The 17,000-nt window shown below is 42.9% G+C and overlaps 1 protein-coding gene across 1 annotated transcript in view; it reads left to right on the forward strand.

The window, feature by feature from the left end:
• The window catches only part of dpysl5b (dihydropyrimidinase like 5b), a 26,892-nt gene extending 11,176 nt beyond the window's left edge, over positions 1–15,716 (forward strand). Inside the window, exons 4-14 of the mRNA XM_080791179.1 lie at positions 3,138–3,296; positions 5,081–5,260; positions 5,698–5,766; positions 5,847–5,891; positions 7,345–7,420; positions 8,234–8,390; positions 9,987–10,128; positions 11,608–11,750; positions 12,171–12,378; positions 12,631–12,811; positions 13,389–15,716. Of these exons, the coding sequence (XP_080647305.1) occupies positions 3,138–3,296; positions 5,081–5,260; positions 5,698–5,766; positions 5,847–5,891; positions 7,345–7,420; positions 8,234–8,390; positions 9,987–10,128; positions 11,608–11,750; positions 12,171–12,378; positions 12,631–12,811; positions 13,389–13,474 (1,446 nt within the window). The 3' untranslated portion in view covers positions 13,475–15,716. The remainder of the gene's footprint in view (positions 1–3,137; positions 3,297–5,080; positions 5,261–5,697; positions 5,767–5,846; positions 5,892–7,344; positions 7,421–8,233; positions 8,391–9,986; positions 10,129–11,607; positions 11,751–12,170; positions 12,379–12,630; positions 12,812–13,388) is intronic.
• The last annotated feature ends 1,284 nt before the right edge of the window (positions 15,717–17,000 follow it).

The following is a 17,000-nucleotide window of genomic DNA, read 5'->3' on the forward strand; positions in this document are numbered from 1 at the left end:
GAATTTGAAGTCGGTGGGGCTAACGTTTCTCGAGTTCCGTGGATTACAGACATACACGTACACACACAGGGAGACTTTTATAGTTAGACAATCTGCCCTGACATATTGCCATAGTCAGCTGAACTACATTATAATTATGCAGGCTAGTACACACACAACATATGTTCATAAATTATTGATATATATATTATTTAGTCCTATATTCATTGTTGACAGACTACCCCCCCTCACACACACACACACACACACACACACACACACACACACACACACTGTACTGTGTATTCATTCATGTAAAAAAAAAAAAGGATTGATTCAGAGACCACTGCAGATATCTAATGCCACTCTTATTCTGTGCCTCTCTTGTTGCTGTAGTTGCTGCTATGACCAGAAAGGTTTATTTGATCTTATCTTAAATATTTTCTGCCACACAACTATTAATGAAATGTATTCATGCCCTGGCTGTGACCCACCACGGTCAGTCAAAGGTACCATTATTGTGCCTGGGGATTGGATGGTGGTATAAGAGCTCCTGTCTCCAGTCCCGACCCAACAGGGCCTCACTTCATAGCCTGCATACAGCAACATCCAGTTTAATTTCACTCTAAGAGTGTAAAAACACTTTGGGTTCGAGTTCCAACAGAACAAATCTTTGACTAAGCGTTCTCCCTCTGTGCTCTTCCAGTATACTGCTACTGCTGTCACCACTGTTACCAATAGGCCTACTGCTGCTGTCACCACTGTTATCAGTTAAATCCAACAGACCTCTTTCCTCACATGTTCCTATAATATTAACAGGCGTACAAGCATAGAAGAATAAATATGCTAAGACCAGGCCTTACTTCTCACTGACAACCTAGAGAGATAGACAGAGAGGGAGAGCGATCAGAGAGAGTTGCAGTTGCAGGGAAGGGGCACGGCGTGGATGAAAGATGTTCCAGGCAGCTGACAGCTACTTCCTTCCAGCTTGGCACAGCAAAGCACAGTCTGGCCTCACAAGGCTCACATCTCCCGTCTTCTCTGAGACATGCACGGAAACAGACGGATGTGTCGTGTCGAGACGTGTTCCCACAGCCGGAAGACTTGTCTGTCTGTCTGCGTGTGTGTGTGTGTGTGTGTGTGTGTGTGTGTGTGTGTGTGTGTGTGTGTGTGTGTGTCTGTGTCTGTGTGTCTGTCTTTTCACACTATACATCTGGTGTGTCTTTCTGTGCTTTCGGACTTTTCGCCTGGCAGTACATTTTAATCAATGACATGCAGGTAGACGGTGTAAGTCGCGTCAGTAAATTCTTATCACGGCAAGAACATGTCTGCTGTGTCCATGCTCTCCATTGCTATCACACCCTGACACATGCATGCACTCATGCGCACACACGCATGCACGCACGCACGCGCACGCACGCACGCGCACGCACGCACACACACACACACACACACACACACACACACACACACACACACACACACACACACACACACACACACACACACACACACCCTGACTGATAATCTGCCATTCTTCACATATGCATACAGACATACAGACATACATACATACAGACACTGCTCACATGACTGTAGGTGAGACAAAAGAGGATTCTGTCTGGTCACTATGGAAACAGATACGGGAGACCTCACTGGCTGAGTTAATAGTCAATCACACACACACACACACACACACACACACACACACACACACACACACAGAGGCAACACCCTGTCTGGAGGAATGGCACGGTCTTAGTGTCATAACATCACAGGCACACACATGGACCGAAGATAGAAGGCAAGAAAACATATTATGTACATCTTCATCGAAAATGTGAATAGAAAGTCTTACAAATCAGTATTTGAGTATAGACGTATAAACGAGCTCTACGTGTTTTCACATAATGGTACATTATGGATTGTTATAATTGAATGTATGTTCACCCAACCCAGAGAGAGAGAGAGAGAGGAAGTGATGACAGGCCAAGTCTTTTCTCAATCTCTCCAGTCATCTCCCCGTCGTCACATTCTACAAAAAAGCGTAAACTGTTTCTCCTCTCAATTTATTCTAAATGCAATGTCTTGTAAATTGTGACTGATTTTATAGAGAGGGAGAGAGATTGAAGGAGAAATAGGAGGCTTGGGAGGTAAGCTAGGCATGGATGAGCAGTAGTCATGGTTACACGCAAGGGCCATCTACCATTTGTCTAAAGCCGAGTAGAGGCACCTCAACCACTCCCTCCCTCTTCGTCCATTTTACCTTGCTGTCTTCCTCCTCTCCGTCCCTCTCCTCACTCCCTCTATGATCCTCCATCCATGTCTCAGCGGCTCATGATCGAAAGATTCTCCCATAGATCATCTCCGGCTCATGGCTTAGTATTCTTAGTGCCCTATTTCTAAAAGTTTAACTTTAAATTGTGCACATATCTGTCCTTTCGCATATCTCAAGAACTGTCCGACCAATGGACTTCAAACTCAGTGCACATATTGCAGAGGACCAGACACGAGTGCAGTGACTGGCGGGAAGCGGTTGTCCAGTGTGTGTGTGTGTGTGTGTGTGTGTGTGTGTGTGTGTGTGTGTGTGTGTGTGTGTGTGTGTGTGTGTGTGTGTGTGTGTGTGTGTGTGTGTGTGTGTGTGTGTGTGTGTGTGTGCGTGTGTGCGTGCGTGCGTGCGTGCGTGCGTGCGTGTATAATGTATCAACAATTAGACAAACAATTAGTATTATTAATCACACAAGCTTATACTTGTATATCTGCTATTTGTAGATCTACTATTCTTGATACTGTATAATACAAAGCAATACAGATATTTCTGATGGTCATGTATAGTGGTCGTGTAGGCTTTGTATAGAGACTGGAGGGGTGGGGCGTGAATAGAGCTGAGAGGGCAAGATGTATCATTCAATATGTGTCAACATGAACGCTAGTGGTTCTCCTGACCGTGGCCACAATCACACAATCCTTGCAGGTCTCATTTGGATGCCACACACACACACACACACACACACACACACACACACACACACACACACACACACAGTGCACACCCCCTTCTTTCTATTCTGTTCTCTAATAATCAATCATTCTGTCCCCCCTCTTTTCCTCTCTCTCTCTCTCTCTCTCTCTCTCTCTCTCTTGTCTCTCCTCTCCAGGCGGCTCTGATGGGTGGTACTACCATGGTAGTGTCCCTTGTCCTGCCTGAGCAGCACTGCTCCCTGGTGGACGCCTATGATCATTGCCGCGCCATGGCCGATGCCAAGGCCTGCTGCGACTACGCTCTGCATGTGGGGGTGACCTGGTGGGGACCCAAGGTAAGGCAGGGCAGAGCCACACTACTCTCTGCATGTGGGGGTGACCTGGTGGGGACCCAAGGTAAGGCAGGGCAGAGCCACACTACTCTCTGCATGTGGGGGTGACCTGGTGGGGACCACATGACCACAAAGCACAGGAGACACTGGTGCTGTGCACAGTGACCGGAGTGGGCCTGCCTCAAGATTCAGGATTCAGAATATCACATAATTGTGGATCTAATACTACTAATACAAAAAACGATTATACAGGATTATACAGATATACAGGTTAAGAAAGTCAGATAGCAACAGTGTTTATTTTTTTTGTCCTTGTTCAGGGCTCAGACATCCGCAGCAGAACTCTTGCTGAGTTTTGAGCCCATGCAGAGCTTTGACACACTTCAGGCTTGCCTGTCCGTATCGGCATACAAAGTATGTTGGGGTGATGTTTATCCTCCTTCAGAATCCTTTTTCCTCTGTTTACTCAAACACCTGCTGTCATTATGCGCTGAACCACCTTCTGCAAAGCAAACAGAACAACTGGCAGTTGTAGGTGCATACATACAGTATATGGAAAATTTTCATTTAACCTCTTTACTGCTCCAAATGAGCACATTGCTGTCTTGTGTGGTTGCCTTGCATGGTTGCCATGGTTTGTGAATGTGTGACTAGTGAATACACACTGTAAAGCACTTTGAATGAAGTTGTGATGCTATATAATGCTCCTCATATGCCAGTTTATTCCTTTGTCCTCTGCAGATTTATAATGAAACAGCCTTTTCTTTTATGAGTAATATGTCTAATGACCTAGATTAAATTGTAGGAACTAGGTTAACTCACACATGCACATTAAACACATCAGACAGATTCTATGAGTCACTGTGGTTGGTTGGTTCATATTAGGTGATGACTGGGGTCATAACATCATCTGCAGCCTGTGGTTTGAACCACTAGTAGTCACCACTGTTACTCTGTAGTATTTAGTATTTATGCACATAGATCGTTAGATGTGATCTACTGTATGTATGTAAGCATTGCCCTGAGCCCTAGAGCTGGAGCCTATCTCCTGTTTCCTGTTTATAATCTGCTTATATCACTGTATCACCGTCGGCAGTGGCACAGGGGTAGAGTCCCGGGCCCCCCCAGAGTTAGTGTCCAAGTGTCCTTGAGCAAGACACTGAACCCCAAATTGCACTATGCAAGTAAACTTATAATATGCAATTATGCATTATAGACATGGGATGCAAGTGTTACCATAAAGTCTATATGGTTTCTCTTGGCTGTATTTAGTGTGAGTTCCAGAGCTGTTCTGTGCTGCTAAAACCTCTCTGAGGGTTAATGTCACCAATGTGAGAGGAATGCTATCATCAGCTGGCTGCTCTCCAAGCTCATTTCATGCCCTATATCACACACGCGCACACACACACACACACACACACACACACACACACACACACACACACACACACACACACACACACACACACACACACACACACACACACACACACACACACACACACACCTTTTGCCTCTGTTCACTGCACACTGGCCTTTGGCCAATTATCCCCTCTCTCCCTTACCGCTACAACACCTGATGATGGGTCGGATAAGAGGAACATTCATCAAACATAGCCGATGTACTGTATACTCTCGCAACGTGTTGTGAGCTTGTACATCGGATATTTTCGGCAAAGTCATTTGCTGTAGAGGGAGAAAATGAGGGGGCTAAGTATAGGCCACAGTCTGGGGTAACCCAAACAACGAACTGTGATCCTTGAACTCTCTGTCCTGCTGAACTTCAGGTGCGTAATGAGATGGAGACTCTGGTGAGGGAGCATGGGGTGAACTCCTTCCAGATGTCCATGGCCTACAGAGACACCATGATGCTGAAGGACTGTGAGCTGTACCAGACGCTGCAGACCTGCAAGGACATCGGGGCTATCGCACGCGTCCATGCTGAGAATGGCGAGCTGGTCGCAGAGGTATACTCACATAACTGTGCTTGCACTTCCACAGTCTTTTGAATCTGTTTCTGCACGGTAAAAGTTGAGAACAGGAAGCTGCCATCTGCTCTTCAGACCGGAAGGGTGTTCTCCCAATCATGAAATGTTCACGAAACCGTTTAAAAATATATCTTTAAAACATATTTTTGATTTCCCATTTCTGCTAAGCAACCATCTAGATAGGCTTCAACTCATTTGGTTTCCAGTAGGAAATACAGTATTACTTGACTGCACAGGCGAATTGGAAGTGGGGAAATTATGTAGCATCCATTTTATTTTCTACTCGCTGTCAGAGGTTTTTAGGTAGATGGAACCATTTGAATATTGTGGGAGGGATTGTCTGTCTTGAGTGACTTTGCAATAGTTGAAGTTAACAGTGAATAACAACTTTGTACAATTTTTGTTTGTGTTCTCAGGGAGCCAAAGAAGCTCTTGATTTGGGCATCAGTGGACCAGAGGGAATTGAGATCAGTCGACCGGAGGAGGTGAAGACATTTTTGAGATGTGAAATATATTCTACAAGCTGTACGATTTATTTATATCTTTGTCTTCGTTCCGTCAACAGCTGGAGTCAGAGGCCACTCACAGAGCTATCACCATCGCCAACAGGGTAAGTGTGCACCCGGTGTTGGTTTTAAACAGCTAATCAGTCTATGGCCATGTGATTTTTTTGCCATAGAGTTATTTTCTTTTATCACGTGGCTTTTAATGTATGCAGTAAACAAGGTAAGGTATATGCGGTAACATGCAGTGTAACACTGGTGTCCCTATTTTGGGCATTCATTAGGCGGAATGTTCAAAACATTACCACTCTGACTCTACAAGATCATATGTAAATTATATAAAAACATTACCACTCTGACTCTACAAGATCATATGTAAATTATATAAAAACATTACCACTCTGACTCTACACGATCATATGTAAATTATATAAAAACATTACCACTCTGACTCTACAAGATCATATGTAAATTATATAAAAACATTACCACTCTGACTCTACAAGATCATATGTAAATTATATAAAAACATTACCACTCTGACTCTACACGATCATATGTAAATTATATAAAAACATTACCACTCTGACTCTACAAGATCATATGTAAATTATATAAAAACATTACCACTCTGACTCTACAAGATCATATGTAAATTATATAAAAACATTACCACTCTGACTCTACAAGATCATATGTAAATTATATAAAAACATTACCACTCTGACTCTACAAGATCATATGTAAATTATATAAAAACATTACCACTCTGACTCTACAAGATCATATGTAAATTATATAAAAACATTACCACTCTGACTCTACACGATCATATGTAAATTATATAAAAACATTACCACTCTGACTCTACAAGATCATATGTAAATTATATAAAAACATTACCACTCTGACTCTACACGATCATATGTAAATTATATAAAAACATTACCACTCTGACTCTACAAGATCATATGTAAATTATATAAAAACATTACCACTCTGACTCTACACGATCATATGTAAATTATATAAAAACATTACCACTCTGACTCTACACGATCATATGTAAATTATATAAAAACATTACCACTCTGACTCTACAAGATCATATGTAAATTATATAAAAACATTACCACTCTGACTCTACAAGATCATATGTAAATTATATAAAACCTTTTAGCATTGCTCTGGTTACTATAGAGAGAGCCTCCGTCGCCAACAGCTATGGGATTTTTAAATCCAGCTCCACCGAGTCACCATTATAACAGGGTTTTCAAAGCGCTGTATCTCTAAAACTTCGAGCGCTGTCCATGGTCGGCCGTCACGCATCCCGGCGATCGTAAATAATTTGAGTTTGTATCGCATCGCTGAGCACATGTAACTGTTTATAATGATAGCTGAGGGGTCTGACCTATGGCTAACGATGACTGTGCTCACAACAACAGCCCCCACCTCACTGAATAACTCGGATATGAAACAAGGAGCGTAGAGTGGCATTCGTTATGTTTGCTTATGCTACCACCTAGCGGCAGTAATGGAGTTAAATTCAAATGATTGCAGGCCCATTGCCCGATCTACCTGGTGAATGTTTCCAGTATGGCTGCTGGAGACATGATCGCTGCTGCAAAGATGCAGGGTGAGTAGGGTGAGTCAGAGAAAAGATCACCGTGGGGATGATGATGAGGATGATGTAGTGGCAAACAGTAATTCTACAATGATGAGGATGATGTAGTGGCAAACAGTAATTCTACAATGATGAGGATGATGTAGTGGCAAACAGTAACTCTACAATGATGAGGATGATGTAATGGCAAACAGTAATTCTACAATGATGAGGATGATGTAGTGGCAAACAGTAACTCTACAATGATGAGGATGATGTAATGGCAAACAGTAATTCTACAATGATGAGGATGATGTAGTGGCAAACAGTAGTTCTACAATGATGAGGATGATTTCACCTTAGCACCACCCACCTGAACTTAAGCCTCGCAGCTGTTGTTGTATGATAATGGGGGAGGGGTTATAGGGAGGGGGTGATTTCACTAACGTGGTGTATTCTGATTGGGCCTTTTGACTTAATTGGGCTTTCAGCTTTCAGGAAGAAACCAAAAATACACAGGGAAGACATTATTTGAATATTCTAACCAAACCTGGGGGTCTGTTAGAGTAATATTAACTCCAAAACAGAAAAAGTAAAAACAATTACGGCACTAAAACCAACAACCCCAAAAACCCCTTCACTTATAGAGTATTAGATTAATTGTAAAAGTAATTGCTAAGAAGTTAATAAAGATAAGCCCAGATGCAACTCAAATCTCTCTATTTTCCTTTTTCTCTTCTTGCATCTTCCATCCTTCGTTCTCTCCTACTCCACCCCTTCCTTCTCCATTGTGCCTTCCTCTCTTCCCTCTATCCTTCCATGTTTTCCGGGTCTCTCCGGTCACAGGTAAAGTGGTCCATGCAGAGACCACAGTGGCCCATGCCTCGTTGAATGGTATGAGTTATTACCACCAGGACTGGGCTCACGCTGCGGCCCATGTCATTGTCCCACCGCTCCGCCTCGACCCCAACACTCCCAGCTACCTCATGGGCCTACTGGGCAAGTATGTCCTGCACACTGCTTGTATCGTGGAGCACAGACACATGTACACGTTTATTCATTACAGTATGTATTTATGTACTGAAACACCCAAACACCCATTCATAGTCTATCTCCTGTTTTTGTAGCGCAATGCAAGTTGATGTACAAGTACACATGACGCTAGTATGTCGCAGGGACTTACCCCCAATCTATCAGTTAGAATCTAACTGATGCTGAGTGCCAAACAGGGAGGCACTGGGGGCATAGACATATAAAGGAGCCTCTTCCGGCTCTGGGGCATCTGTATCTCAAGGGAAGGCAAGCTTTCCCGAGATTCCTTGCAAAGCGTAGCGGAAGCAAAGCAGAAGCCTGCCAAGCTTCCGGGTACGTAACGTAAGGAGACGTTCGGTAGGCCAATCAGAGGCGTGACTCACTCTTTCCCAGCGCCACTTGCTTTGGTAAACGGAAGTCCCGGAAAAGACGTGCTGTAATTGTCCAGTAGTCACTTGTGTGGCAGTGACGCAGCGTCCCTTTAGCACTTCCGCTTGACTTCCTCCTCCCGTTGGAGACAGGTCGCTCCAACAAACTGCAGCGACCAATGAGGCATCTATATTTTTTAACATTGGGTCCTATTTTTCCCAGTCTTTGGTATGACCCGGCTGGGGATCGAACCCCGACCAGCGACCTCCCAGTCCCAGTCCCACTGAGCTGGTAAACTCTCGATTGTGAACTTGACCTTTGACTTTTCCAGCCAAAAACATAATCATCTCTTCAGGGCAGCCTACTGATTATTCCATCAAATTGTCATGGTGCACCCGGCTTCACCACAGAGGACTCAAACCCCTAGTTTCTGCAGTGATGGGCAGCAACCTTTCCCTCCCAATTTCACAAAAATCTGTTCTGTACTGTACTGATAATTGCTTCCAAGGCAGGGCAAAACTAACAAAAGAAAGTAATGACCATCAATAGCATAAATTTGATACTATTGAGTCAGCACAAATCTGACAGTCATGCCATCGCCGATAAATATTAAAGCATTCTGCATGGCGACGAACCTCACAAATCAATCGAGTAGTGAAACACAATCAATGTGGCAACACAGTGGCCCAGCAGAAATGTGATCATTCAGGATCTGACAGCATGCGTAGATATCACAGTCATCAGCGTTTTATATGCACCACTTCATAGCCGAGACATTTGATGCATAAACATAAATGTAATGCAGACATTACATTCCTCACTGTTAATTATTAATTTGTAACTCTGAGACCTTTCTGGGTTCATTTGGTGTTCATTTGGTATGTATATATATATATATATATATAATATGGCCAGCCTCTTACAGTCTCATAATGACCCTCTTAATATATGGCCAGCCTCTTACAGTCTCAATTACCCTCTTAATATATGGCCAGCCTCTTACAGTCTCATAATGACCCTCTTAATATATGGCCAGCCTCTTACAGTCTCAATTACCCTCTTAATATATGGCCAGCCTCTTACAGTCTCATAATGACCCTCTTAATATATGGCCAGCCTCTTACAGTCTCAATGACCCTCTTAATATATGGCCAGCCTCTTACAGTCTCCTCCATCATGTGCTCTGTAATGTTTTCAGTGACACGCTGAGTGTAGTGGCCTCAGAGCACCGGCCCTTTGGCACCAAGCAGAGAGCTCTGGGTAAGGAGGACTTCACCAAGATCCCCCATGGAGTGGCAGGGGTCCAGGACAGAATGAGTGTCATCTGGGAGAGGGGTGTTGTAAGTACACACACACACACACACACACACACACACACACACACACACACACACACACACACACACACACACACACACACACTCACACTCACACTCACACTCACACTCACACTCACACACACACACACACACACACACACAGTCTCACACACACACACACGCACACGCACGCACGCGCGCGCACGCACACACACACACACACACACACACACACACACACACACACACACACACACACACACACACACACACTTTCAACCTATTTTCAGCCTCCATGGGTCAGCGAAGTTCAAACCCCTGAGGTTTGAATATATGCTGTGGTCATTTTGTAAAGCCTTAGTGAGGAGTCTGAGGACAGGTCTGTGTTGTTGTCAGATGACTATTTCCAAGACTGTTGTAAGTCCACAGTTGACTCAAAGAAAAGAAAACATGTCTGCTGCTGTGAAGCTGTAAGAGTATCGACAGAACTGGACAATGTTTTCTGGCTGGAATAATATTCTCACAATGCAAAATACAAAAAATAGGATTTATCACTTGCATTGAGAGAGATGGAAATGTTTATAATGAACTGAACTATGTCTCCATGACTACTTTCACAAGCTTGAAAATGACGTTGGTGACCTTACCTCCATTTCATATACCTTGGATGCAGGTGGTTATTGCCACACACAGTTGGAGTGGAATATAAAGCTATAGTGGCCCCACTGTGAAGCTCTTGTTTCCTTTATGACTTGATTTGATTTAGTAGACGTCATGGTTAAAAGAAACACAATACAAACACATGGATATTATGAACACAATAAAGTCAGTGACTTATTTCCATTGTGGTCCTTGGTTTCTTAACCACTTTCACTTTTTTCCAGAATGGAATCTGCAAGCTCACAACGCATCTTGATGTGAGCTTGTAGACCAGGTATTTTTGCTATAATTTTGTGGGACACTATAGCACTGTGACCACGATGTCAGAAATGAATTGATTTTATATTTATTTTCATATTTTGTATTGTTACTTGTTGTCCGGTTTGTTTGAGTGTTGAATGTTTATTAATGGACCACAATGGAAACAAGACATTTTGTGGCTTTTTTGTGTCTCATCCATTCAGCGTTTTAACCCATTGTACAACTGTACCTCTGAAAACGTCAATAACATATTGACATTCAATCAAGCAATCAATCAAAAGTGGTTCTTGACAATCTTGCCCTATGTAAACACCTACCTGTATATGAACAACATACCTATAATATAGGTATGTTGTTCATGTTGTCTATATTATAGACAACATATCCATTCATGTCATGGGGCAGGTCTGTTGCCTGTTAGTGGCTAACACTAGTTTTTGATTATCTGATCCATCCCAACGCCTCTCAAAACCCAACCCTACGTCCTAGCCGCGAGAGGTGGAAGCAAGCCACGCTGACCGGTCAAACTGCAGGCTAATCACCTGTGCGGTGGATAAATGATTATATCCATCCCAACAGGTGGCCGGAAAGATGGACGAGAACCGCTTTGTGGCTGTGACGAGCTCTAACGCAGCGAAGATCTACAACTTGTATCCACGCAAGGGCCGCATCATCGCCGGGGCTGATGCAGATCTGGTGGTCTGGGACCCTGACGCAACCAGGTACTGAAACCTCCTATCTAACTTTTTGTGTTAGTTCATAAATGAATGCTGTACTTGATCATAATGCCACACAAAATTATCAGAAGTATCAAATGGGTGCAGACTTTAGTTCCGACATTCTATTGATCCGAAACCTCAATCCTAACCGCAAGCATGGGAGCAGCGCATGTCGGACCATCGCTTTTTCGCATCGCATCGTATGTCCCCCCGCTTCGGATCTTCTGTGTGTCGGAAAAGCGTGCGCACCCCGTATCAAATACTCAAAATGCTCATTTTGAGCTTGTAGATCTGATAGCTATTTTACATAGCTAAGTACAGTTTGGGAAGTTTTCACACACACACACACACACACACACACACACACACACACACACACACACACACACACACACACACACTAATGTCTGTTTTTCTCTGAAGGACCATCTCTGTTAGCACTCAAGTTCAGGGTGGGGACTTCAACCTCTACGAGGGTATGCGTTGTCATGGCGTTCCCCTGGTGACCATTAGCCGTGGGCGTCTGGTGTGTGAAAATGGAGTCTTCATGTGTGCTGAGGGTTCTGGAAAGTTCTATGCCATGCGTACCTTCCCAGATTTCCTCTACAAGAAGATGGTACAGAGAGAAAAGGTACATAACATGAATACAGTGCACTATGACAGGTAGTTTTCTCTGGTCACTGGGAGAGGGGAGCTTACATTACAGTTACAGCTATCTATCTATCTATCTATCTATCTATCTATCTATCTATCTATCTATCTATCTATCTATCTATCTATCTATCTATCTGTCTATCTGTCTATCTGTCTATCTATCTAAGTCTATTTATTAATAGATATATATTGTACCTCTGACTTTTTACCCCTTTCCTGTCGTTTTCAGACTCAGGCCTTAAAAGGAGTTGACAGGGACCCTTACTCTGGTGATGTGGCCATGGTTGCTATCTCTCTGAAGAAGGAGCTAGGGCTAGGCCCCATAGACGGAGAAACGCCCTGCAAGGCCTCAGCTCCTCGGGGGCAGCATGCTGGTCGAGACCTCCACGAGTCCTCCTTCAGCCTCTCAGGTTGGTTTCAGTAATAGGTTAAATAATACACTGACTGAGTTCAAATCCAACTCCAGTCCCATCTTGTCTTGCATGTCTCTAATTAGTAATCTCTATCTATCTCATCAACTTTCCTCTCTCTGCACTTCCTTTAAAATACTGCAACGGGTAAATCTTTAGAAAATGTGTTTTGGGACAGTTAATGTCAAGATTTATACAGTATGGAGTCCCCTGTACAAGATGTTGAAACTATATGCAGCACAGCAATTGTGCAACAGCAATGCTTTAAGCATTGGACTTTAATATTTAATCTGTTTATTATTGTCTCAAGGACAAACCTCTGTCCCTCAGAACGGCCTGTTATAGCGCCACCATGAGGAGGATTTTTGAACCTCATGGTGGTGCATGTGCCACATGTGTCACATGCACCACCATGAGGCCGTCTTTTGCATATTTCTTTATATTACTCGCACAGACATCACGCAAATCGGTATACACTATCTATCACAAACACTCTTATCCTCCTGGTGGAGACCTGTGCCCCGCGGGGCATTTTTTCTAGTTAGTATTCTTTTCTTAATGTGTCTTTTTCTCTCAGGCTCCCAGGTGGATGATCATGTTCCTAAGAGGTCTTCAGCCCGTATCCTAGCCCCACCTGGTGGCCGCTCCAGTGGTATCTGGTAACCACGGATACCAGTGCATCTACACTCCAAGCCTCGTTGTTTTGTACATATCTGAACAACCAGGAAAACTGCACTGATTTTCAACCACAGGATTAGAGTCAGAGGGGAAATCAAATTCAATGGCTGCTCTGTGATTGGTTGACAGTCTTAAATGATTGGTGATATAATTGGTGATCAGTGATTTGCCAAAGTGACTTTCCGTGTCTAATTTGTGTCTGATTGGAGCGATTTACCTCATTAATTATATGAGAGGGAAGGGCTAATTATGAATTTAAATGATTTGCCAAATTTCAGCTGATCACATAAAGCATAGATGAATTCTGTTCATTGTTTTTTCACTTAGTGTCCCTGCAACAAACATTAACAAGACGGCAAACTTCTGTGAAAAGTCAAAACCAGTACAGTTTTTGATGGTCTGAACCGAATCGATGTTGACTGGATTATTTAAACAATTGTAGAGGTTGAATTCAGTGAAATGATGTATATCCCCCTTTCACACACACTTGCATATGCAGTACACTGTAGAGACACCATAGCTTTAGAACCAACCAGGTGTTTCTTATTACCATGCACACACCCTGGTTTGTGTGTCGCCTACACCCTGTGGTCGCTAAGTTCTCCTAGTAGTGTATCATGGGTTTTATTTGACTATTATCATTTGGATGAACTGTGCTGTGTGGTGATGAAATCCAACTGCTTCTTCTAACAGTCTAGAGTGTGAGATTAACACGTCACTATCTAGCTAGAGACAAGACACCACTTTCACCCACTCTCACATCCACTGACTGAGAATACTTACATACAGTAGGCCTCATTCATCCGAGCACTGCATGGGAATGTACCATGGTCTTTAGATTACAAGTCAAGATTTGTGAACCTTTCTGCCTGACATGTTAACAGCGTTCCACAGGAACAGACCACTTAGGACCAAATGAATTCAACAACTACTCTTTCACACAAATACCTTTTTCCCCCTATGAAACTCAATCATTTTGCCTGCAATTGTCAGGCCTGATAATCTGATGAAGAGCAGTCAGTTCAGTTTAGACAAAAGGACATGAGTGATTGGTTTAAAGATTACAGTGATGAATCCCTTTAAGTTACAGAAGTCAGAATAATTCTTCCTGGATAGAGAAGATGAAAAGCCCAGGCTAAAATACGGAATTTGCGCATGACAGAATTTCAGTGAGCTCTACTGCAAAGTAAAAGAGCAACCGTTTTTATGGAGCCTCACTTACAACTAGAAGGTCTGGGTTAGTTAGTAACCACTAACCAGGTGCCCCCTGGCCAGCCGGGGGCGCCTGATGCGGGGAAAGGAACTGGTTGGAATAACGTGTTCCTTCCATGTGCTACGTCCAAACCCGGGAAACTCCCTCCTGTCAGGTGAAAAGAAGTGACTTGGACTCCTTATGCATAGAAAGAAGCATAAGGTCAGTCCGTTGCTCTCCCCAGAGGGAGCATAGCGCCCAGTTGACACTGGGTGAAATAATGGGTTGCGGATAAATCATGGGATTAAAAATTTGAAAAATTAAAAAAGAATAGCAACCGTTTTGATTGCTTAAAAGACAAACTCCCTTTGCAGATATTTCACAGACAGATTATTACTACTGCTTAACCATCCAAATGATTATACTAATCTTCAATAAAATTACAGACAGTATGTAAATTCATTTTCAAGCAGGATGCGTAATCCAATGTACTGTAACTAATGCTAACTTGATTATGTTAATTAGCATTATATAAGTATTCCTGTGGATTCTGTAATCAGCCATCTGTAATTGCTAAAGGTAAAGGAACCGGTGTGTGACGTGTCTCTACAAGGCGGCAGATAGACTGAACTGCACAGACTGAAAACCATGACTCTCCAAACTCTCCATGACTAATGATGTCTCCCATTCCTGTCTAACAGTGTTATATTTATACAATATCATGTCTCCTTATCTGTGTTATATATTAAGGATTTTATTTTTTAGTTCAAAGAATATCTGTGCCAATGTGAATCACCTGTGCCACACCAAAACCCATACACGACGAGTATTGTGTGGAGATTGGAGGAGTACAATGGTTTGCCACAGGTTTAACAACTGGTGCTGTTTTTTAATGATTACTTCCTATGGCATTAGTTTATTTTATTGTTGGATGGTTTAGTTGTTTTGAAGACACTGTGACTGGTCAGTGGCTGTGTGTCCGTAGATTCTTGTGTTGAAAAGTGAACCTGTTGAATCTATAAATGGCTGCTTGTTTCTTACCACAAGAATGAACAATAAAGGTAAAAAAAAAAAGCCAAGTCTTGAGATTGTCTCATTGTGTCGCTTGTGCTACTAAAAGTGCAAGAGTTTATGTGCTCAATTTTGTCTCCATCAAGCCCATGGCCGAAACTATGTTTTGCACCCTGTCCGGACGCATTTCCGTCCATGTGTGTCCGTCTGTGAACAGCTAATCTCCGGCACCGATCTACGTGAAACACACACTCCCTGGAGTTCACACATGTTAACACATGCCCATTTTAGGGTCACCAGGAGGCCAATGCATTCCGAACATTGCTGGCCCACAATAACCTACCTGACCTGGCGGAGACCTGTGCGAGGGCCACTTTTTATAGTTCCTATCTCAAGGTTTTTGATTGGGAAATTGAAAAATAACTACATGAACTGACATGCTTGGCTAAAAATAAGTGTAGCATGCTTTATTTTTTCATTCTCACAGGAGGCCTGATGAATAATCAATGACACTGCTTGAACTAACAACTGTTTCCAGTTCAAACCTGCTTGAACTGGAGCCAACAAAGCTATGGTAAAATGAACTGGAACAAGACACAGGTATGCCACCTTTTGAAAACCGGCATTTCAGTTATAGAGCCAATATCAAACATGCTTCTTCAGTTCAGGGGGCTAACCAATCAAGGTTTATAGTATCCCCTACCTATATCATTGGTTTGTATTTGTTTCACTATCTTTACATGTCATCCCATATTTCTCACTGATCTAATCTAATAAAACAAGCAGAAATGTCATAAGATGTTTGAATTAACCTGCAGGTACAAGAAAAAGGTTGTATAAAGGTAGTAACTAACATTTCACAGGTTGTAGAGAGAGAGAGAGAGAGAGTGGGGGTTAATGCACAATGGAGTAGAGTGATGGGAAAGTATTTCATTTAAAAACAAACAACTGCAGTGCATTCCTTTCCGGACTAAATGTTGTATTTGGCATTAAGCTTGCTGCTGGGTGTCGCTTGTTCTTCGGTTGCAGTAATCTTTATTGCACAGAAAACGTATAGGCCTATGATATAAATGTAGTCTATAAAAACAGGTTTTCAATGTTGGGTCCTCCCAGGTGTCCTTGGGGGGGGGGGGGGGTTGTTCCAGGGTGTCCCCTGGGCCCTGTTAAAGGCTTGATAGTTGTTAGTAACCAAATGGACAGGCTGTAAAAGTATGAATAGATCTAAATGTGGTGCCATTTCCATTGTACACCTTTAGAGTTAGGATTACATAGAGTAGACCCATGGCCTAATTCATATCAAAGTGGTCC

Source organism: Protomyctophum bolini (assembly GCF_963924005.1).
Source record: "Protomyctophum bolini genome assembly, chromosome: 19".
NCBI lineage: Eukaryota > Metazoa > Chordata > Actinopteri > Myctophiformes > Myctophidae > Protomyctophum > Protomyctophum bolini.